Genomic DNA, 23,417 nt, shown 5'->3' on the forward strand with positions numbered 1-23,417 from the left:
GAATACTATTAGGGCCTGAAATCATTCCTGGCCTCGGTGGCGTGGGGCTATTAGAGTAGAAACAGCCAGCCTCAGGGCTTCAAATATCAAGCTAGGCTGATAAAGCAGGTACCAAGAGGTTAATTAAAAGCAGCCCTGCCCAGGTTACAATGAGTCATCAGAAGGCTCAGGATAGACAGGCATTTTTCAGCCCCTAAATTCAGTGGCCTCTCTCACTGGGTGGCAAAAATGGCAAACCCCAGGATGTGTAGGTTTTGGTCATCTTGTAGACAGGGCCTCAATTCACAGGACACCTGGCCTCCAAGTTTCTCTGGTGGTCTCAGGGGTGGCCTAAGAATGCAACCGCAGGAGTCCCCCCTCGCTGTGGTTGGTGTGGGAATTCACTGCCCATGGGTATAAAGCCATGGCTGTGCCCAAGTTCACCTCCACACAGCCAGGGGGAGCCAGAGCCAGGACTCCCACTCAAGGGCAGTCTGGTTCTGGAGCCTAATCTCTTTCTGATGGTATGATAAAGTTTCCTGCCCTCATCACCCAAGGAGACGGCCTGTCTCCTCCAATCTGCAGCTCCAGCAGCACTTTTCAGCCCAGCCCTCACACAGGAGCCTCAGCCCTTCTTCCCTCTGGAGTCACGTCCCTACTTGCACCATGACCTCCACTTCCCCGCCTAGCCCTTCGTCAGCATTTTGCAAACTGTGGGTCATGTCTCCTTAGCAGGTCACAAAATTAACAAAGAATCTGGAATCGTTTTTTGGTTTGGGTTTTTTTTTTTAATGAAATAGAAAAAACTATTGAAAATACCACTCCTTTCCTGGCTTACTGCAATTGCCCTTCCTACACATCTCTAACCAGTAAACGCCTACTCATCTTCCAAGTCTGTGTAGCACATAGCAGTTAAGATGCAAGTTCTGAGCCAGAATGCCAGGGTTCGCATCTCAACTCTACCACTCAGCACTGTCTCACCTTGGACACATTATTGAACCTCTAGGTCTCAATTTCCTCTTCTGTAAAATGGGAATTATAACAGCACCTACTTCATAGGTTTGTTGTGTGAATAAAATGAGTCAACACATGCTAATAGCTCAAAACAGCAAATGTATATATCACTATCAATAAATGTCAGTGATTATTATTATCTCCTCTTTAAATTTCTCCTGAAGCCCTTAGGCAGACCCAGGCATTCTTTGATCAGAGGTCCCCCAGTGCTAGGTGACTTTCCAAGGCCTCTGAAGTATACACTTTCTATAGCCAACATCCCATTTCTCTGTGATGAGAGCATCTTTCCACCAGCCTGGAACCCTCAGGCCTTGGCATGTGGAGGGTAAGAGCTGTGGAGCCAGAGAGGCTGCAGTCTGAATCTCCAACTCTGTGACTTGAAGTTGCTTATCCTTCGTAAGCCTCACTTTCCACTTCTGTAAAACGGGGATAACAGTCATACTGCCTCATTGGGTTTTTATAAGCATTAAATGAAATCATGTGTGGAAAGTACTTTGCCCAGGACAAAATTAGCTGTTATTATCAGAGTGTAGCTCAATAAACGTTTAAGGAACAAACGAGACTTCCAAAACCTCAGCGATGTCATCTGCGACTTGGAAGACGCTCATCATTGTTGTCTGATAAATGAAGTACAGATCACAACAGGACATCTGCCTAGCCTGCTGGTCCTCCATGTATTTGACTAATCATACACAGCACTGTGCACACTGAATAGGGCTCTACAGTTTATAACACCTGTTCATACATTCATACATCTCCCCTTTGCAGGTAAAACCCCCATTTTACAGATCTGCTCAGCAGCACACAGCTGGCAGGTAGGGTCGCTGAGACCCCAGTCTGCTACTCCCCACTGTACAAAGGCCCCCTGTCAAACTCTGAGGTTAATGTCAACCTCAACGCTGGTTTCCTGAGCAGGGCCTGACTGTGGAGGTCGCCACCAGAAAATGGTTTACCTTAAAGGAGGAATTTATAACTCCCGACGTGCGGAGGCATGAAATGAGCAAGAGCTTTGGCAGCAGAACCCACTATCTCCTGGCTGTTTGTCCTGGGGGATTCACTCAGCAAGTTTGCTAACCTGTAAAGAGGGAGGATAGTACTGCGTTGCCTCCCCAGATTTTAGTGAGGACCACATGCGAAAACATAAGAGAAAGTGCTTTGTAAATGTTAGTTATTGCGATCTTTACGGCACAGCTGATAAAGAGGCCCTGGGGACTCCTCAACCTTTCAAGACGGTTGGGTTGAGGAGGCTGCTCAGCAGAACCCTGTGAGGTGGTGAGAGAGGAGGTGGTCTCGTGGGAGGGCGTCAGGGGGTGGATTTGGTTCTCAGGCCACACTAACAAACGCAAGAATGGCATAATACCGAGGTTTTCTTAGAGCTTCCAGATTACAGCAAAGAGAGGAAAAATCCAAACTGCCTTTTAATTTTGCTGCCTGACCATAAAGCACAGAGAAGTTTCTTCTATGGACAAGTCCACATCCTCGGCCTCATCATATTACCTTTCCATTTGCTGATAAATCCAGAGTGCTTATAAAAGAACTCCTCCGTTAACATTTTCCAAGACAAATGAATAAACCCGTCAAAACTATTACGGAACCAATTTCTTTTTTAATATTTCCAGGAAAAGGGGAACAAAAATTCTGCAGAAGTCATTTAAAGTCATAAACCTTGAAAATGTTTGCAGTGCGTGTACTGGTTGAAGTTTTCCAGGTGACTGAGGCCATGGCATACCACAGTAACACAGCCCTGTGTGGCGCCAGGGGAAATGGCACTTCTGAACATTTTCCAAGTGACATTGCAGAGAAAGTTTCTTTTTCCTTCATGGCATTGATTTTTTTAAGTAAATCTTTTGATTTTGGAGTCAAGAAACAATGGGGTCTCTGCTTTGTGAGGTTAGTTCTCAGCAGGGGATTTTTTTAAAAAAGACACATCAAAAACACATGGTTCTTCCTCCCTGAGGCTTCAGTGGGGGGCACCTAGGCTTTGCCACCTACTGAGAATGGTTTCTCAGGGCCCCAGAGAGGCAGGTTCTTGCTCCTGGAGAACTGGAGATGAGTCCAGTCCTTAAGCTCATTCTTCACTCATACTCCATGGAAATACTAGTCATTTCAAAATAGATGTTTCCTTTTGTTTTTCCATCAAAGAAGCATGGCAGCTGGGGTGACAGGGACCAATGGGCAAGGCAGGACTGGACACTGTTTACCAGGTCAGGAGGCACATTTCCAGTTTCCAGGGACCAGAGTGGAGCCTGGGTTGGCACCCTCGGCCCCTTCCCTCCAGGAGGAGGAAAGGACGAGAAGACAGCAGCAGAAGCAAGAAACCGGGGAGAAAGCAAGTTGGCCTTCTGGAAAAAGCTGAGGCATTAGGCACATGTGTGTGGTGATGGATTTTAATTAGTCTTTGAGTGGTAAACATGGTATAATCTACACAGGAATCGAAATATAATGAGGTACACCTGAAATTTACATAATGTTATAAACCAATGTTACCGCCATAAAAAAAAAGTTGAGGCAGGAGCTTGGCTTGGAGGTAACTGGGAGGAGGCTGGGAAGGAAGGGAGAGGGAAGGCTTGTGGAGAGTAGGCTTAGAAAGCAAGAAAGGGAAGAAAACCCTTAAAGTAGAATGCAGCTTAAGGTCTTGGGGAGTCATTACCTTGAAGAAGGGATGGGGGGCACTGGCCATCTTAACAGTGGGAAGGCACCAGGACCACATCTTGGTCCTCCTTGTACACTGGGCCTCTTTGTCAGTTGAGAAAACACCTACTGCTAGCACCACAGTGGGGTCAAAACGCTTGGTACTCCACACCATCCAAGGAGAAATTATGTTCTTATTTTTGCCCTCCCATTCCCATCCCTACTACAACTCATGAATTCTAACTTAGGGAAAGCCAGGGCAGTTCCATGTGCTGGAGAAAAATTCACCTATCTACTCTTACTCATTCTGCACTTTGGGTTTAAATGTCCCTTCCCCAGGGAAATCTCCCCCAGCACCCTGGCCTACGTCAGGTCCTGCTCTGAATTTTTCCTCCATTACACTGTTACAACTGCAGTTACTTACTTATTATGTAATTGTATGCTTACTATCTGTCTCCTTGGCCAGAGTGTAAGCCTCAAGAGAACACCATGTCTATCTTGGCCTTTACTGAACACCCCTTGCCAGTATAGTTCCTGGGATGAGATAGCACAGAATGAACACTGGAAGATGAATGAATGAATCCTAATGATTCCCCTAGTAGAGCCACAGAGGAGCAGGACTTACTGCACAACTTGTTCTGGAACACTGAGGTCAGTGACTCCATCTGGCTGAAGTTGGCCACTAGGAAGACATGGTCCTCGTGGGGCTCGCTCCCAATGGCCTTCAGTGTGTTGAAGTCCACCTGGCCCACGCCAATGGCAAAGATCAGGATGCCTGTGTCCCGTGCCTTTGCAGCCACCTCAGCCACTGAGTCCTGTGGCCTCCCATCTGTCACGATCATTATGACCCGTGGCACATTCTCCCTCAGGGGCCGGGCCCCTTCTGCTTCTGAGAATGCGATGTTCAGGGCATACTGGATGGCTAGCCCTGTCATGGTGCCTGTGGACAGGTGCCTCATCCTCTTGACAGCACGCTCCACTTCAGACTTCCTCTTGAAGGTCTTGAGTGAGAACTCGTTCTTGACGGTGCTGCCATATTGGAGTAGACCCACTCGGGTGACATCTGGGCCAATGTCCAAGAATTGCAAGATGTCCACAATGAACTCCTTGACCTTTGCATAATCGTGGGTGTTGACACTGCGGGAGCTATCAATGATGAAGACCACGTCTGCCCGCTTATTCTCACAGGAGCTCTCTGGGGAAAGAGGAGAGGTCAAACACATTATAAGAATGTAAAGGACCCAGTGCAGGTTGACTGTTGTTGGAAATCCTAGGGCTGGGGATTACTTGTCAAACCTCCAATCTTCAGCAGTTTTTCTTCCCCACTCAGGAAAGTCATAAGGGTACATACGTGCATGACTGAGTGATCAGGAGTATTGGCTACAAACAGATACTATTTCTTATCACAAGATAAATGAACACTTCAGTTTCTAGAAAGTCATCAATGCAGTTTTTAGGTGGGCAAACACCTGATCAGGGTCAAAATGACTTTATTATTTACTGCATCCCACATAAGCTTAGCTGGATACTACAGAGAATATGGAAGAAGCTTAGGATAGGGACCAATGTCAAGGAGCTTACAGTCTACCTGGGGAGACTTAACTAAGGGAACAAATGAAAGAATAACTAGTAAGAAAATGTGTGGTGCTGGCACTAGATGTTCAGAGGACAGAGACATTAGTGGGCTGGGGACAAGGAGATGGGACATGAGCTGGCTTTACAGATGCATAGTGTTTGGACTGAGAGAAGAAACAAATTGAGAGGGACGCATCAACAACAGCCCAAGCGGTGGACAACAGAATAAGTGATGAAGGAACTGCCAGGAGTTGCAGATAGAAATTAGGTTGAAGGGGTAGCTGGAAGCTGCTTATAAAAGGCCTTTAAATTCAGACTGAGAAATCTGTATGTGATGCCACAGGTGATGTGCACAATAAAATTAGCATCATATTATGTAACATCTCTCCTGTAGGGAAGTTATATAACAAAAAATCAACTGAGTGTGGCAGTGGTTTGCAAGGTGGATGATCCAGACCATTGTTGCACTAATACGTGAGAAGGGGACTCACTCTCAATCAGGGGGGCAATAGTGGAAATGGAGAAGGGACCCAGCCAAGAAACATTTCAACAGAGGACACTGTTAAATTGGAAAAAGGCAAATATTAAGTCTCTTTCTTACCACTACAACCACCATACTTATTCCTTAAGCACCCAAACAAGAAGGTTATAAGAGGTTTGAGTCCAAAGATGAAACCCATCCCTTCTACATCTGGGATGAGGATGACATTGGATGAGATGAGAGGCCTCCTGCCTCCAAGAGTGGAAGTTGGGTGTTCCTGTTGGACTCTCTCAGAGGTTCTGAGCTACTGCCTCCAGCCAGGGCAGGTCCCTCCTCCCCTCTCCTCTCTTCCCCTGTCCCTTTCACAGACTTTGCAGCTAAATCTGGATTTGACAGGGATTAGAAAGGGATCCCAAATGCTTGCCCTAAATCCCAATCATCACAGCTGTGCAAAAGAGAGAGAAAGCCAAAAACGAAACAGTGAATCCAGTCATCAAAATGAGAAGTGGGAAAGGCCCATGAGGTCATCCCGTCCAGGCTGGCTTGCCAGGCCATGACTCGCCCCTGAGCGCCTGCACACACACCTCATCCACAGCAGCTTCACAAGTCTAACGATTTTAAGGGAGGAAGCACCCCCATATGCCAGTACCCTGGTGGGAAACCTACCTTCTGTGGCATTCACATCTAACACTGGGGGCTGTGTGAATTTAAGGTGAGTTTCTCAAACTAGAACCCACAGAAACCACCTTTGATGACCCAGGGATAAGATCAATATTAAACCTGACATTTGTAGGCTGTTTTAAAACCTTTTTTCCAGAGAGCTTTCATCACTATGGTCTCATTTGATTTTCAGAACAAGCTCTTGAGAAAAGAGCTAAGAGTATCATACCCATTGGAAAGATGAGAAAATGGAGGCCCTGAGAGTTGAAAATACTTTATAATTTAGAAAAAGAAAAATTATACAGAGACAACACTAGTACTCACCTCAGTGGGTGGTTGTGAGAATTTAAGGAAATGATGAGGGTAAAGAGCGTAACCTTGGGCCCAGCATGGGGGAAGCCCCAACATGTAGTAGCTGCATATACAGGCTCTCTTCTGCCCACATCAGCCCCTACTTCTCTCCTGGCTCAGCCCTCATTTTTGCCAGGCCCAGCCTGGGTAGCAGCAGGCTGCTATTTATGGCTGTGTAGTTTGTGCCGCAGTCAGGCACCTGCCCAAGGTGGCGAGTGGGCTGAAATCCAGCCGAGCCCTGAGCTCCAAGGGCTGCACCCACCCTGAGAGGTAGCCAGAGGGGGTGCCTTTTTCTAATTTTCATGAAGGTGCTCTGGTCTAGCATATGGCCCTTGGTTGGAGCAGTGGATGAGAGACTTGCAGGTCCCAGGAAAGAAGACAAGGGCAAGGACGCAGACTGGGCCCTCTTGAGGAGCCACACCTGCCTCACCCTTCATGCCTGAACTTGCGGCAGAGAGAATGTGGCCCACCTGCTGAAGAGAACAGGAACCAGGCTCAGACCCCGCCACAGAGGAGGATATTAATGAAGCCTCCTTGGAAGGGAGGAAGGGTGACAGCGGACTGACCCTCTGAGCACTCTCTTCCTCTGGGGTCTTTGGAAGCTGGAACTGCGATTCTGATTGTGGGTCTTAGTCATGGCGTCAACATCCCACCAAGCATCGCAATCGATTTAAAGGGAAGCCTGGAAGTTCCATGGGGAATTAAGTGCTTAAACTGGATTAGTTCCCGTCAAAACAAATGAGTAGTTTTCACAACGCCTGGACATTTACAAAAATACCACAAAAAAATGGACATTTACAAAAATACCATAAAAAAAACCCCAAAATGGGGGCTGGCCCCGTGGCCGAGTGGTTGGGTTCGCGCGCTCCGCTGCAGGCGGCCCAGTGTTTCGTTGGTTCGAGTCCTGGGCGCGGACATGGCACTGCTCATCAAGCCACGCTGAGGCAGCATCCCACATACCACAACTAGAAGAATCCACAACGAAGAATATACAACTATGTACCGGGGGGTGTTGGGGAGAAAAAGGAAATAATAAAATCTTTAAAAAAAAAAAAAAAACCCCAAAATGTTGTTGGAGCTTCCAAGGGAGCCATGATTGTGAATTGAAAATAACGAGTGCTGGCAGCCCAAGCGACAGAGTTTTCTTCAAGACGTCTCCTCAGGTCCCTTGAGAGCTCAGAATCAGAGTTTTGCAGCTTATCCTTGAAAGGGCCAGTGCCGTGGTTCTCAAACTTGAGGCGCCCCCGATTCCCTAGAGGACTTGTTAAAAACTAACAGTGATGGGCCAGGCTCTGTTTCTGATTCTGGAGGTCTAGGATGCTGCCTGAAAATTTGCATTTCTAGCAAGTTCCTGGGTGAAGTCTCTGGTCCGGGGACCAGACTCTGGGAACCACTAGTTTAGGTACTGAGAGATCTCTGCAGAAAAGAAGTTCTGGCAAGTCTTGACCTCACTATCACTGTGAATTCCCAAAAGTGGGAAACTAATCTCACTCATCTTTGCAGCTGTGCAGTCGGGAATACAGAAAGTCTTCGGTCCACGTTCGTGGAATTAGATGGAATTCTGAGTAGTGGAGCAAGGCTGCAGGTGGAAGGATTGAGTCAGAGCAGTTGGGTCAAGGAGGTGGTTGAAACCGCTAAGTCAAAAGTTCTAGAGCAGGTCTGGGTCCTGCTATGAGAGACACAGATTCTAAAACCCAAATCTTCGCCATTTTATGAGGGCACATAGCCACTTTTGGTTCGTGGACTCATAGACTAATAAAATCTTAGAGCTGGAGGGATTAAATAGAGTCCAAGTCACTCACTTTACAGAAGAGGAAACTGAGGCTGAGAGGTGACTCTACCTCTGTGAGATCTCAGGGCTCATTAAGGTCAGACCTGGGAACATACTGGTGCCTTGGAAAATTCTCAATAGAGCTGGCATTGCAATATGAGCTTTGCAAACACATGGGGGCATTTTGAACTATTCTCCACATGGGAACTGCCAAGAGGTCTTTCCAGAAAATGGACTCTCTTCTAGGTGTGTTCCTCTCACACACTGATTCTGATAAACGGCATCCCTGTCTCCTTAGCCTGAGAGAAGAATACACACGATCTTCCTTCTAGTCCTTCACGACTAAAGCCCATGTATTGGGCAAACGCCTTGCAGAGAGGGCGAACCTGAGCCAGGACAATTTTCAGCAACATTCCCACCCCTGCAGGATTATAGTGTGCAACCTCAGAATGATTTCCTCCTCTCGGGGTTATAGACTTGTTGCTAATCAGCCTCCCTTGCTCCGGCTAAATTCAATCATGGCCGTGTAATTGTATGGTAAATATTTGGTGCCATCTGCCTGGGAAGGTCAGAGCATGTTTGGAGAAGGAAAGGATGTGAATCTCTACGATGAGGGTAAAATCATTTCATCTGGAGACTGAAAGGGGCTCTGAAACGCTCAGTAAAACAGCAGTAGAGTCCTGTGATCTCAGTGCAAGGCCAGCCTTGCCCACTTTCTGTCTGTGTGGTCTTAAGCCTCTCCTTAACCTCTTTGACCCTTAGTCTCTTCTTCTGTAAAATGGGGATAATAATACCTCTCAGGGCTATTGTGAGACTCAAAAGAGAATATAATAATAATAATTTATATCTACAATTTTTGAGCACCTAATAAGTACCAGGCCTTGTTCTGAGTATTTTACATGTGTTGGCTTATTTATTCTTCACATCCCCCTTGGGGAGTAGGTACTGTTACTATACCCATTTTACAGAGGAGGATAGTGAGTCAAGAAAGGTTGGATAACTAGCCCAGGGTCTCATACTTAGGGAGCAGAGGAGCCGGGATCTGAACCCATCTTGTCTGGCTCTGTAGCCCACGCTCTTGACCACCAAGCAATGCTCAGAGAGGATTCTGTCCTTTTAGACCTGCTGTTCCCCACATGCTCAAGACGCACCAGGACTGCACCGGCTCTCTGGATCAGTTTTTCCTTCCCTGGAATCAGGGCCTCAAAGCTGTGGCCCAATCTTGCCTGCCTCCTGCCAAGTGCTTCTCCCTTGCTAAATGCCTATTTGTATTTTTTTTTATTTAATAAAATGATGAAAACAGATGCTTGCCTCCCTGAATGGCAGCAGCCCAGTAAATCAGGCTGCTGGTTGTTCCCATTCTTGTTCCCTTGCCAAGCGCTTATTGAGAGCTCAGTAGGAGCAAGGCCGGTGGGAGACTGAAGGATGGGGCAGGTGTGACGGAGAGCCGAGGTCATCGATCTTTGAGAGACTGTGGGGAAAAAGAGGCATATGGTCTGGACAATGGGCCAATGCTCAGGGTGGGGTGAGGGAGAGAAATGGATTTCAGAAAATGTGACCCTTCATAACAATTCCCAGCAAAGTTCCCACAAGCAGATGGTTTATGGGCACTTGAAAAGAGAACTGTGAAAAATTTAATGATACAAGTAAAAAAATGTAACAGTTTCTAGGACAGTGCAAGAGGGAAAGGACTAGGGAAGTAGAGTATGATTTCTGGGTGACATGAAGGCCGACTTGAGGGTGGGGATCATGGAATTGAAGGGAGGTCAGTCAACGCGGTTGTGTGTCTTGCTCCAGCTGCACTCAGCTGCACAGGTACGTGAGGAAAGCAGGCAAAAGGTGGCTTTAACCACGGATGTCATTTAGCCAAGTGAGAATGATGACTCAGAGAGTGACAGAGTGACTGTAATGAGTTCCTATGGAATTAAACTGGGGGAGCCGGGAATAGAGGAAATGAGGGGGTGAAGGACAGAGAAACGGTCACAAGATTAAATCAAAGTCCAGCTAAGGGCATAGATCGTTGAAGCTGGAATACTAGAAGCAGGGAGCAGGGAAAATAGGGGTTTAAATTGAGATTATGAAGGGACTGCAGTTTCTGAAACCCCAGGGTCAGGAGTATGGGAAGAGGGGTACGTGGCTGAGATATGGTGGAGGACAAGAAAATTGGAGAAAAGGAAGTCAATGCTATTGAGGGATCATTCACGTGGATACTGAAATCACCAAGACTTATGACAGGAGTAATGTGGAGAAAGCGGGAGTGAGCCAAGAACTGAGACTGTTCTCGTAACTAGGAATAACCAGAGGGCTTTTAATTCCCTAAGAGTGACTAGAAACACTGTTAAACATGATTAAAACTTCATAAAGGGACAGAGACCAAAACTAGCTCACCAAGAGTTTCAAAGCTTCACTGGGGAGGGAAATGGCAGCTGTTTTATGGTTACAGAGACAGAAAGAGAATCGTGATCATTATGAGCTAGCAGTTTAAGAAAGGGGAGGGGGCCGGCCCCGTGGCCGAGTGGTTAAGTTTGCGCGCTCCACCTTGGCGGCCCAGGGCTTCACCAGTTCAGATCCTGGGCGCAGACATGGCACCGCTCATAAAGCTATGCTGAGGCGGCATCCCACATGCCACAACTAGAAGGACCCACAACTAAAAATATACAACTATGTACTGGTGGGCTTTGGGGAGAAAAAAGAAAAATAAAACCTTAAAAAAAAAGGAGGGGGGGGAAGGGCATGCACAACTTATTTTTTTATTCCTAGATGGGATAGATCAAGAGAATCAGGGGAAGTCTATAGTTTGGATCTCAGCAAGGCAAATGGTTGACTCTAATGAGGAAGAAATGCAGATTCCACATGTGTGGAACAGTTAGGTAGAGCCAGTCACTCAACAGATATTTAGTACCTATTGTGTATCAGGCTCTGTGAATACGGTGAAGGGAAGACTCCCAGTTGTGAAAGGCAGGCATACAGACAAACCGTAATAGCATACAATGAAATAGGCAGACTAAAAAGATAAACAGAGCGCTCAGAGAGAGAGAGAGAAGGAGGGAGGGAGGGAGGATGGCTATCTCTCGGCTAGTCTCTCTGACTCTCTCTCTGACTAGCACCCAGGCTCGAGGGCGGGCCTAGCATGGCTTTTTTTCCTCAACCTTGGTAAACATTACTATTCAATTCTGGCCTCTCTCACTCAGCCTGGACTCCGCCCCAGGATCCTTTCAACATGGCACTCCAAGAGCCTAAAGACAATAAAATGGAATCATTTTGCCAACCTGGTTTTAGAGCCTTGCGCTCTGCAACAAAGGCTGAAGTACTTAACTTCACCATTTCTAAGAAACTGAATAAAGGTAAATTAGCTAATCATACTTATGATACATTGTCTGATTATTAGTGATAACTTATTACTTTTCAATGAGAAATAAGAAGGGTGGGCAGACAAGGCTGGCCATATCAATAGTCTGCACACGAACTTCCAGACAAAGCCACGTTTATGACGGAGGGCTGCTGGTGGGCATGAAGTCAAAGCAAACGAAATGGAAAGATCATAAGAAATAGTCTCTTCAAACTGTAAAAGTGGTATGTATCCTCCATTATAAGAATATAACACAGCACATCAGAATTCAGGGAAATCGCATCCCATAAGCATTTGATTTATGTGAATTGAACTATGTGAGTTTGTCAAAGAAAGACAGGCAGAGAGAAGACAGACTGAGAGAAGAGACTACCACGTAACACAGCACTGAGATCCTACCCACTGCCATGATGAGCCCAGGCCCACAGATGCCTGAGCCGTGGCCCCTGCAGCCACCTCATGTGGTTCTATCCCCATGTGCCTCCAGACTCTCAGAACTGACAGGTGACTTCATGGATATTTCAGAGGCAGATTGGACTATCAGATTTTTGCCCCCAGTGCAACTTAACCTGCAACTCTCCTGTATTTAGGGCAATTGATTGGGGCACCATGGTCCTGGGCCAGGGCTGGAGCACCACTATCACTTCTTCCCTCTCCAATTCCCTTATTAGTCAGTCGCCGGCTGCTGCACTACCTCACAGCAGACATTTTACAATGCAGTGGGTGAGCTATGGCTTTCTTTGAATCTGTCATGCTCTACTCACATCTCCCTAAAGAACCACCCGGGAGTACCCTGAAAACTTGATCATATTGTATTAAGGAGACACCCTGGACTTCCTAATGGGATCTAAGACATATCTTGGACTCATTAACAAATCATTCCTGACTTGGTAACGTTTTCCAAACATTTTTCCAAATTCTGGGCGCACTTGTAGTTCTCCCTGCACAACTACATACGATGCTGGGAGGAATCGCCAATAAACCGAATAACAGAGTCAGGACCAGAAGGGATTTCTGAGGTCTGGAATAATAAGTCAAAACTAATAAGATGAAATCTAATTGGTATAAATGTGAAGCCCTGCATGTAAGGCTCAAAAAATCAACTGTATAAACCGCAGGAAAGGAGACATCTGGATTGACAGCCGGTCACATGATAAAATCTGGAGCCAGGATCACAAATCACAAGCCTTGCACGTCGCCCCCAAGGCCCTGAGCCCCAGCACCTGTGAGATGCCCCCTAATAAATCCAGCCTCAGAATCAAAGTCCAACCACAGTATTCCTCTCAACACAGCACCCCAAGTTTCCGCCCCCTGGTGCCTGGCGGGGGCTTGGGGCATGAAACCCACTTGCCAACAGAACACTTTCTGATCCCTCCCATTAGGTGCCTCCTGACCTTAATGCCCTAATCATCTCACCAACGGCTTTCCCAGCCTTGGAGAACAGAGAGACTGCCCAAGAAATGCAGCTTATTCTTCCTCTCTTTGTAGCAGAACTTTCCCATAAATGAATATTTTGGTGAGTTTCATTGATCAGTCACAATAGCTGGATTTGGCAGCTGTTAAGTTCTCAGTATAAATCAGCCTCAGGATGCTCTTTCATCAAAGCAATTTCTTCAAAAGCCATCATCCTAAGGGTCACTGACAGCAAGGTCACTGCCATTCATGAGAGCATGAACTAACAAACTCTTTGGCCTCCTGGACCAGCCCTCTATTCCTGTCCTATACCTTATACCTCAGCAACATCAAACCGTTTATAGTTCCCTACACACCATTCCCTCTTGGCTGCCTCCTCAGCTTAAGACTCAGCCCTGTGGTCAACTATGTTCGAACAGCGTTCCTCGATGGGCCCCATCCACTGGCCTCAACGGCCCTCCTCTGAGTCCCCTGGTCCCCCTCCATTTACATCTGTCTGAGCATATTCCTACCAGCATCTCATGCATGTAAGCTACCCAGCCACATGTCGTGTCTTCAGTGAGTCCCTAGTACGTAGCATAGCGCCAGGCACAGAGATGCTCCATCAGGGTCTTTGCTTCTCCCCTTCGATGTGCATTTGTGGGTGGGAGGGGTGGGAAGGCAGAGAAGAGGGAAGTTGCAGATACCCTTCCATGAGCTTGAGTGGGCTGGGAGAGCTGGTCAGTGGGGATACAATAAAGAACAGCCCACAGCAGGGATCCTCAATGTCTTGATGACAATGAGAAACGCGTGGGGGTACTTATTTAAAATGCTGACTCCTAGGCGGCACCCTAGACTAGTGAATCAGAATCTCTGGGGCTGGGGCCCAGGAATCTGCACTTGTGATTGTTCCGGTGATTCTTGGACACAACAAATCTGAGAACTCTATCTCAAGGAGCATGTGAACCTGAGAGGCCATCTGCCACAGAGGCAGGAGTCCAGACAAGAAGACAGCGTCAGGGACCCCTTCCTGTGCCCCAGCACCCTCTTTCCTGACACCAGGAGCGACCTTATAAATATGGCAACCAAACATCACACATACTGATTCTCTTGTGGGTTCTGATTCACATCGTGTTCCATTGTAGGATCACGTACTTGTCAGATATGCCCTGGCTTCAACTAGGTTCAGAAAATAAACAAGGTAGGCACATTATTACCCCCAACTTATAGATGAGGACGCTGAGGCTTAGAGAGGTTAAATAACAAGTCTACAGGCACAGGGTGAATGAGTGATGGTGATTTCAAACCCAAGCCAGCCTGATTATGGTACCTGCATTTTTAGCCCCTGTTTCCCAGTAGGTGACCTAGCATGAAGGGTTTCCTCTGGCAAAATGTCCCAGGGAGGAGCCTTACCCATTACCCTCCCAGTTACCAGTTAACACATTAATCCCCAGATAAAATCTGGGGACAACTGGTGGCGGAGACTGGAATGAGACCTAGAAGTTAAAGCCCAACTCCAGACACACTCCCTCAAGTGCACACATCCCCACTTCACCCTCTGCCCTGGGCCAGTGCCGCAGGAGGCACCATGCTGCCTTAGGCCCCAGAGATTCACCTGCTGCAGCTACCCCCGTCCAAAAGGGCCTTCTGCACCCCAGGGAGTGATGACAGTAAGCACAATTAATAACTTAATGTGCAGTGATGTCATCCCCCAAATACCGTATTTACAGGCCTTCAAGCCCCACCAAACCCTCTGAGGTCATGACTGGGCCTCACTCATCTTCATTTTACCAATGCCTGGCTCAAGGCTGGCACAGAGAAGGCAATGAGCTGAAGGCACCACAGGCAAAAGTCAATGCTGGAGAGCTACGGGGATGTTGCCATGTAGAACAGGCAGCCCCCCATCTCAGGGGGCTTACAGTCCAGGGGGTCAGTGAGACAAACATACAGCTGACGGTGGAAGGAGGCAGAGTACGATGAGTCATTATTCAGTAAGCATGGCATACGCTTAGCCAGACAGCCTAAGCCTCAATCACAAAGAACAGTCACTAGAGATCGTACTTCTCAATGAGGAGGCATGAAAGCAGAGATATAGAGCAAACACATTCTACCTCTCGGCCAACTACTGAGGATAAAAGCAACAATATACAGCCACATGGAGGCAATTTCTGTGGTCCTCCCCCGCATGCATCCTGCTTTGAATGCCTGCTTGGAGAGGAGAGAGGGTGGGGGATGGCTAAGGGAAAGGGAAGTTGTGACTGGCCAGGCTCCCCTTTTGACCAGAGCCACTCCAGTTTTCCTCTCTCTGCTCTGTGTTTTTTATTATAGGCCCACTTGTCCCACTGAGCTGTGTAAAAAGCAGTTGATACCATTCAAGGTGCCATGTACCATGTGCTTCTCTCAAGAACACATGAGATATGGTCTGAAAGTCAACCTTTGTTTCATTAAGTTCTTTCTGTCACCTACAAACAGGACCAAAGTTCACATGCAAACGTTGAAATGTCAGTATTGTCAGATTTGAACTGCGTAGCCTTTAATGAGGTATTACCAAGAAGAGCATTTGCAGAGCGGAGTGATGGGGCTGCTGGGGGCACATTTTCAGGATGGATTCTATCTGCCTATGGAGATACACTGGGGCGGTTTTACGTAAAATATACTTGGTAATGTCATGATGAGGGCATTTTTGTTTGTTTTTTAAAGAAGATTCTGGTGAATGAGCCTACATCTTTGGGTAGCAGTGGTGCTCCATAAACCAGATACATGGGCCCATGGCACCAAGGGGGATCCTGGGTTGACACCAGCTCAAATTTCAGTTGTCCCTGCTGACTGTCATAAATACCTTTAGGAGCACAGCTCTCTAAAGCCCTGAGAGAGTGTACCATTGAGCCAGCGAAATGGAAAAGAAAAAAAAGGAAGGAAAAACATGCCACATCACACCAGTCTCCTCTAGTAACTGTTACATGAGCTGAAAGAAAAGAGACATCATATGAGGTTCAACAACTGTGGTTTCCAGAACCTTGGACAATTTTCTTTTCAAGAGAGCCAAGGAGAAAGCTGCCCTAGTTTAGCCCTGGAGAAAAGAGTTTCCAATGAATTGAATTTCCTTGCAAGGTAAAGCAGTTTGCTAACATTTCACTAAAAATGCTCCTCACATCTCTCGGAGTTTGCCGTGCAAACAGGCTTTCTCTTAATTGATAAAGAGAAGTATAAAGAAGCCCTGAAACAGACACAGAATAAGCTTGGCATTCTCTATCAAAACCGTCCTCACCAACTTTCTTCCTTTCTCAAATTGGGAAATGACTCCTATCTTGCAATTGTAATCTCCACTCAGACACTCACAAGCACACACACCTCGCCCATCCCCCAATACGAGATAGTACAGAAAGTCCTGGGAAACAGGTGATTTCTTCTCTCTGTAAAGTGAAAAACAGCGTAAGCAGCTTTTAAAAAGCAAACTGGCATTTGACCCATAGGAGCGTTTTAACTTAATAAATTGAGCAGTTGCCTCATCTGCTTTCTGAGAGTTCAGCAAATGGAAGTCATGGGCAGGGCAGAGCAGTCTGTGAAGAGCCACGCAGGGTCGGGCTGAGAGATGAGAGCCAGGAGGAAGAGGAGAAGGTCAGCCTCACCAGATGCAGTCGTATAGTCCTTTCCCTAGCAGGGGAGGGGTGCAGGCACACGCGGAGGCAAGGGGCAGAAGGTTCCACAGCCTTTTACCAGCAAACGCAAAGTTTATCTTTGGAGATACTTCTCTCATTATTTCGGTTTGGTTGAGTTATGCAAGTGTTCTAGAACCCCCCCTCTTTGTGCCCGGTGCTGGGGAAACATGAGAAGCAACTTCAGCCTGGGAGAAGCTTACAGCCTTGTAGAGAAGACAGATTCATAAAATTCATAAAAAGCCTGAAGGATAGCACCTATCCCAAGAGGGTGGTTGGGGAGATTCCTGGAGAAGATGATGGGTATTATACTATTTTATAACATTATTATATTATTGTAGGATGAGTAGGCATTGGCCAGACAAAGAGTTGGGGGGGTGCATTTTGGGGAAAGGGTCAGTATGAGCAAAGGCCTGGAGGCTGGAACAGAGAGAGGTGCACGTGTGCACAGGTAACTGCAGGTGGTGTGGTATGGCTGCATCTTAAAGGACAGGGTGGGGATGTCAGGGCTGTGTGGGGAGGGCTGCATATGCCTCCTGTTAAGAAGTGTGGACTTCATTATGGAGCCCATAGGGAGCCACTGAAGGGCTTTAAATGTGCCCATCCTCCTTTAGGGCACCTTCTAAGGGCTCCTGACTCAGGCCAGGCTTCACTCTCTCCATCCCTGGCCCAACCGAAAACCAGTCTCTCCACGCCTGCCCACCTTGCTTTCCCTCCATCTAAGTTCCCAGCCTGGTCTCAGGTATAAATTAATATCCCCTACGTATACACTAAAGAAGGCACCAGAGAGAGTTTTAAGACAACTCCTCTGTCTTTAGGAGTTGAGTTCCTGCCCCTTTGTTGTCTAACCCTGCAGCGAGCCTACCAGAAGGACTTTCAGCCAGTGGAGCAGATAGTTTAGGGCAGCGCTGAGCCTTCCCGCTCACCCCTCTTAGGTCCATCTCTTCTACTTCTATTGCTCTCCCAAGCTATTCAAATTTCAAATGAAATAACTATTGATTGAATATCAGTTAGCACTAGCATGAACTCCCACCTCTTTCTATGAGTCTTCCAGTACTGCAGAAGCTAAAAGGACAAAAACCACATTTCTCAGACTCCCTTGCAGCCAGGGTTCTGGGTAAGAATTAGGCAACACCAATTACACACACCCACAAAGGAGGAAGCAAGGTGGAGGCTGCTTCGGCCTGCATGCAAGGTTCTAGAAAGACAGACTTGGTGTTCTAGTGTCTGCCACCCAGCTTCACAGATACAGTTTATGGAGGCAGCAGCAGCCTGATCCCAGCACTGGATTCTTGTGTGATGGCCCCAGATGCCCACTCTTTCAGCCTTTCCAACAATTATGTAAGCAATTACAACAATTATGTAATTCCCTATATAAAATTCCTTCTTCTTAAAATACCTAGAGAGCTTTGTTTCCTGCACTGGCCCTGGTGATCCTTTGACTCCTCAACATATCTGCTTTCTTGATGCCTCACTCACCCACAGGGGGTTCCTGCTGAGAACTCCAAATACATTGGGAAGAAAACACAACTGGGCATGCTCAGGCCTCTTCACAAAGCTCCCCTGAAGGCCTGTCCCTTCAAGCTTCGTGAAAGTGCAGCCAACTCTGCCCGCCCCATGCCCGCCCCCCCCCCCCGCCCCCACCACTGAAACTACCCTGCCTGCCCCCCATCCCTCTCTCTACAGTGACTCCCTCAGGCACCTAGACTCTACTCTAATTCCTTTGGAAACATGCTCTCTCTCTCCACTTTGAAAAGATGCTTCATTTCCTCCATTCTTACTTAACTTGGCTTAGGTTTCCACTCCCTAAAATACACTGAGACAGTATATTACACAAGAGGGATACGATTGAGCCAACAATTTGTTTCCTCATCACTCACAGCACTTGAGCGAACGCTCGGCCCCAGCTGCTGTAGTTGACTCCATTAAGCTCAACGCCCAAAGTTAGGGTTGCTATGGAAGCCAGAAAAAACACTTCAGGAATCTCTCACAGCCTTGGTGACTTTGGTTTCTAGGCTGTTCTACAAAAAGTCTTTCTTGCAGCTGATCATTAAGATGAAGATCAGTTAATAAGACAGCAAGTTTAATGAACTGAAACGGTATTTCTTTCAGATCTGATCATTGCAAAGCACTTAGGATATGCACATTTTAAAGCTGAAAAGGGACCTTGAAGAGTGCATTCAATTTCCCTGTTCTACAAATGGAGATGGAAGGTCATGCAGCTCGGCGGAGTGGCAGCCTCCCTCCTCCCAGGCGCCACGTTCCCCCACGCCACACACATTCTCCATCCTGGGCAAGTTACTTGCTTTCTTTAACCTTCAGTTTCCTCTTCTGCAAGGTGGGGACAATGGTTGTACCTGCCTCATAGGGTTGTCGTGAGGATTAAACGAGTGAAGATGTATACAGTACCTAGAATAGTGTCTAGCAGAAATTAAGAGTCAAATAATCATCTATATTTGTTATTATTATCCCATCTGGTATTGTTTTGAGGGCTATATGGTAGCAACTTGGCATAGAAGAGAAAGCACTGGACTAGGAATCCAGAGACCCATGTTTTGGTCCCTACTCTGCCACCAGCTGGGTGACATTAGCCATATACCCTTCTTTTTCGTTTGGCTATATCACTTTGATCTCTAGGGTTGGACTAAATGATGTCTCAGTTCCTTTCCAGCTCTAGTATGCTATGGTTCTAAATAAAATAAGTTACAGAGAGATATTGCTTGACCTTTACTAATGGTTATATCCACATCTATAATGAAAGCTAGTATTTATTGATCAATGGGTAGATATCAATAAAATGCTACATGTTGTACATGTGCTAACTCATTACTTCTTACAACATATTGTTCTCATTTTACAGGCAGGAAAACTGAGGCTCAGAGGTTTTAGAGTAATTTGCCCAAGGTCACACAATTAGTAAGTGGTGGAGCCAGGATCTGGATCCAGGAATCTGAGTCTAGAACTCAAACTCTTCATGATTAATCTACAGGAAACAGCAAACTTACACTCAACTCTGTAAGCATGCAAGCTGCCTGACTTTACATTGCATTAACGTTCCCTAACTGTAACTCTAGGGTACTCTGCGGGCTGGATCCATAAATGCCCAGCACTGGTACTGTTCAAGGAGGCTTCAGGAAACTTGCCACAAAATAAAATAATTCTTAGTTCTTCATTACAATTCAGGGGTCATCACCTCCGCCAACAGCCCTCACCTCCTGCTGGCATTAGCCTCCTAACCAGCCTTTGCCCCTCTACAGGCAGTTCTCAATCCAGCAGCCAGAGCGATTCTTTAAAAACCAAGTGACATCATGCCATTGCCTCCAATGGCTCTTCTCTCTCTCAGAAGAGCCAAAGTTCTAACAACGACCCAAAGGCCCCCTTTGTTACTTTCCTGAGCCACGCTGCACTGGTGTTGCTGTTCTAAGCACTGCAGGCATGCTGCTACCTGCTGTGCCCTCTGCCTGGAACCTTCCTCCCCTGGATCAGGGACTTGCTCCCTCACCGCCTTCAGGCGTGTGCGGAATGCTCCCCTTCCCAGCAAGGCCTTCCCCCTCACTCGGTTTAGAATTCCCTACCCTGCTCCAAGCACTGCTACCCCTATTTCCGGTTTTATTTTTCTCCACAGCGCTTATCAACTTCTCTTATCTTACATATTTCACTTATTTATTTTTTACCTGTTTCTCCTATTATAATCTATGATCCACAAGATAGGAACTTTTGCCGTGTTCTCTGCAGTATTCCTAACACTCCACCAACAAGTGACTCAATAAATATTTGTTAGATGAATCAATGAAAGGATGGATGGAGAGGCGCATAGCTGGGATCATGTGACACAAGAGGACAGCTTCCGATTGTGATTTGAGATCTCTCACAACTCTCCTCTCACCTCTCAATTGTCAGTCCCGGAAAAAAGACTTAAAGAAACATGCCTAAATGCTTAGATTTTTTAAATTATACAGAAACAGGATTAAATCTACTCTTGATGAGAGAACTTCTAAAACTCTAATAGACAAAAAGGGGTAAAAATGAGCATGTATTACTTTCATAAACAGAAAATGTTAAAAAAAAAAGAACCTTTTTTTGAGGAAGATTAGCCCTGAGCTAACATTTGCCACCAAGCCTCCTCTTTTTGCTGAGGAAGACTGGCCCTGAGCTAACATCCGTGCCCACCTTCCTCTACTTTATATGTGGGATGCCTGCCACAGCATGGCTTGATGAACAGTGCGTAGGTCCACACCCAGGATCCAAACCGGCGAACCCCAGGCTGCTAAAGCAGACTGTGGGAACTTAACCGCTGCGCCACTGGGCTGGCCCCTAGAAACGTTTCTTAAAGTGAGGGATGGATGTTTATTCTCTCAGTTCTTGGGGCAAAACCAGTACCAAAGGGTGGAAGTTGTAGGATAGATCTCAGCATGCTATAAGGAAGGATGGCATGTATGGATTTCAGTCTCTAATTTTCCTTGATTCCTAGAACAATTCATAGAGTGTTCATCATTCAAGTTTTAAATTGCATTAAATACATTTAAATTGCATTTAATACATTTCCATTTACCATACAAGCTTTAAATTGCTTTAAAAAAAAAAACTGTAATGAAGTTTAAGCCTTTGACGTTCTTTGTTTAGTTCTTTTAATGTGTGTCAACCACTTGAGTAATTATTTTTTCTTGTCCTCCCATCTCTCAACTTAATGATTACTGCCTTCTTTCCACTTTGCGTACTTTCAAGAAAATGGCTTAATACAGTTGAGTGGATGACGCTAGTGGTTCCCTACTTAAAATTCATTTCTTTCCCCAACCCCTTCCTGCTCCCTTGCTAAGATTCCAAGCAGCAAGGGGGGTGGCCATGAGCTCTGTGAGGGCAAGCCCCACCCACTACTAGGAACAACTTACTGGATGAAGCCAGTTATGGTTATCTCACTCCCCAGACTAGGTAGTTGAAGTGAGCATGCAATCCAGTTTTGCCAGTGGGGAGTAAAGGAAAGTCTACTGAAGTTTCCAGGAAAGATTTTGGTCTATGATAAAAGGAGTGAGCCAAGGAATGAAAAAGTCCTCTTTCTTCCACCCCTACTCTCGTCCTGCCTTGATCATAACCATGGAAGGATGTGATGTTTGGAGCTGTGGCAGCCATCTTGTGACTATAAGGCAGAAGCCTAAGGAAGGAAAGCCAATCTCCTGGGATGACACAGTTGAAAGCTGGGAAGAGCCCCGGTCTCAATGACAAAGCTGAGCTGCTGCCACAAACTGGCAATCACAGAGCTCCAGACTTCTTGTGAGATATTTAAATATCTTTTAATAAAAGCCTTTTTAGGGGCTGGCCTGATGGCGCAGCGGTTAAGTGCACACGTTCTGCTTCGGTGGCCAGGGGTTCGCCGGTTCGATCCCAGGTGTGGACATGGCACCGCTTGGCAAGCCATGCTGTGTTAGGTGTCCCATGTATAAAGTAAAGGAAGATGGGCACCGATGTTAGCTCAGGGCCAGTCTTCTTCAGCAAAAAAGAGAAGGATTGGCAGCAGTCAGCTCAGGGCCAATCTTCCTCAAAAAAAAAAAAAGCATTTTTAGCTTAAGTCAATTACATCCTGCCTAATACCCAGAGATTTCACTAGTGGTACTAACTCTGCTGCAGAGTTGCTGCTCAATAAAAATGTATTGTATGTGTGAATGAAATCAGGTACAACTTTTGACATTTTAAAAATAAAATTTTTAAACTATTTTGCTAATTACACGTATTTTCTAAAATGCTTGTGAAATCAACTCTATACAGATTCTTCTCTAAGACCTATGTTTGATTTAAGGTTGGAAAATAAAAAACTGATATTTTATACTTAAATCAATAGATTCTTAAATAGATAAATAAATAAAAATTAATAATACTAATAATATCAATAAATGTCATCTCTCATTCATTCAGTACATTATTGAGAGGCTACTATGCCAGATGCTTTAGACTAGAGAAGAAAAGACTTAATTCCTAGTTTTAAAGATCTCACAGTAGAGTGGAATCTGTTAATACCGCTTTGCAACGTACAAAGCGTTTTTTTAATAATAAATTTTAAAATCAACAATAACAGCAACAAGCACTTATTAAATGCTTACTCCAATGCCAGGCCCTTTGCCTGCATGAGCTCGTTCCATCCTCAGTCCCACTCTATGTGGGAGGTACCACTGTTATCCCCATTTCACACGTGAGATGTCTGGGGTTTAGGTGGTTATGTTAATTACTCATGGTCACATGATAGAAAGCCAGAATTCATGCTAGTTAAAAGCCAGCTATTGTTATTTCAAAAATCAAGCTGACAAATGTGGTGGCAGCGTGGAAAGGGTCACTAGCCATGGCTGACTGGAAGCTCAGTAAGAAAATGGGACAACAAGACTGTCAGCAAAAGGGAAGCAATCTTAGGCTGCCTCTGCAGAACTAGGGGCTCCTGATCAAGAAATGACAGCTTAGGATACCATTCTGTTTCTAAAGTAAACATACACAGGGTTATTTCTGCCTCCTGAACTTTAGCCTGTAAACCAAACTGCCAGCTGAGCATCTCCAAGGGATGTCCCCTTGGATGTC

The 23,417-nt window shown here is 46.1% G+C and overlaps 1 protein-coding gene across 3 annotated transcripts in view; it reads right to left on the reverse strand.

Annotated features, from left to right (window-relative positions):
- The window catches only part of MATN2 (matrilin 2), a 138,712-nt gene that overhangs the window by 79,454 nt on the left and 35,841 nt on the right, over positions 1-23,417 (reverse strand). For all 3 annotated transcript variants that reach the window (XM_046642407.1, XM_046642406.1, XM_046642405.1), the window contains exon 3: positions 4,250-4,819. In XM_046642407.1, the coding sequence (XP_046498363.1) occupies positions 4,250-4,819 (570 nt within the window). The remainder of the gene's footprint in view (positions 1-4,249; positions 4,820-23,417) is intronic.

Source organism: Equus quagga, chromosome 16, assembly GCF_021613505.1.
Source record: "Equus quagga isolate Etosha38 chromosome 16, UCLA_HA_Equagga_1.0, whole genome shotgun sequence".
NCBI classification, from domain to species: Eukaryota; Metazoa; Chordata; class Mammalia; order Perissodactyla; family Equidae; genus Equus; species Equus quagga.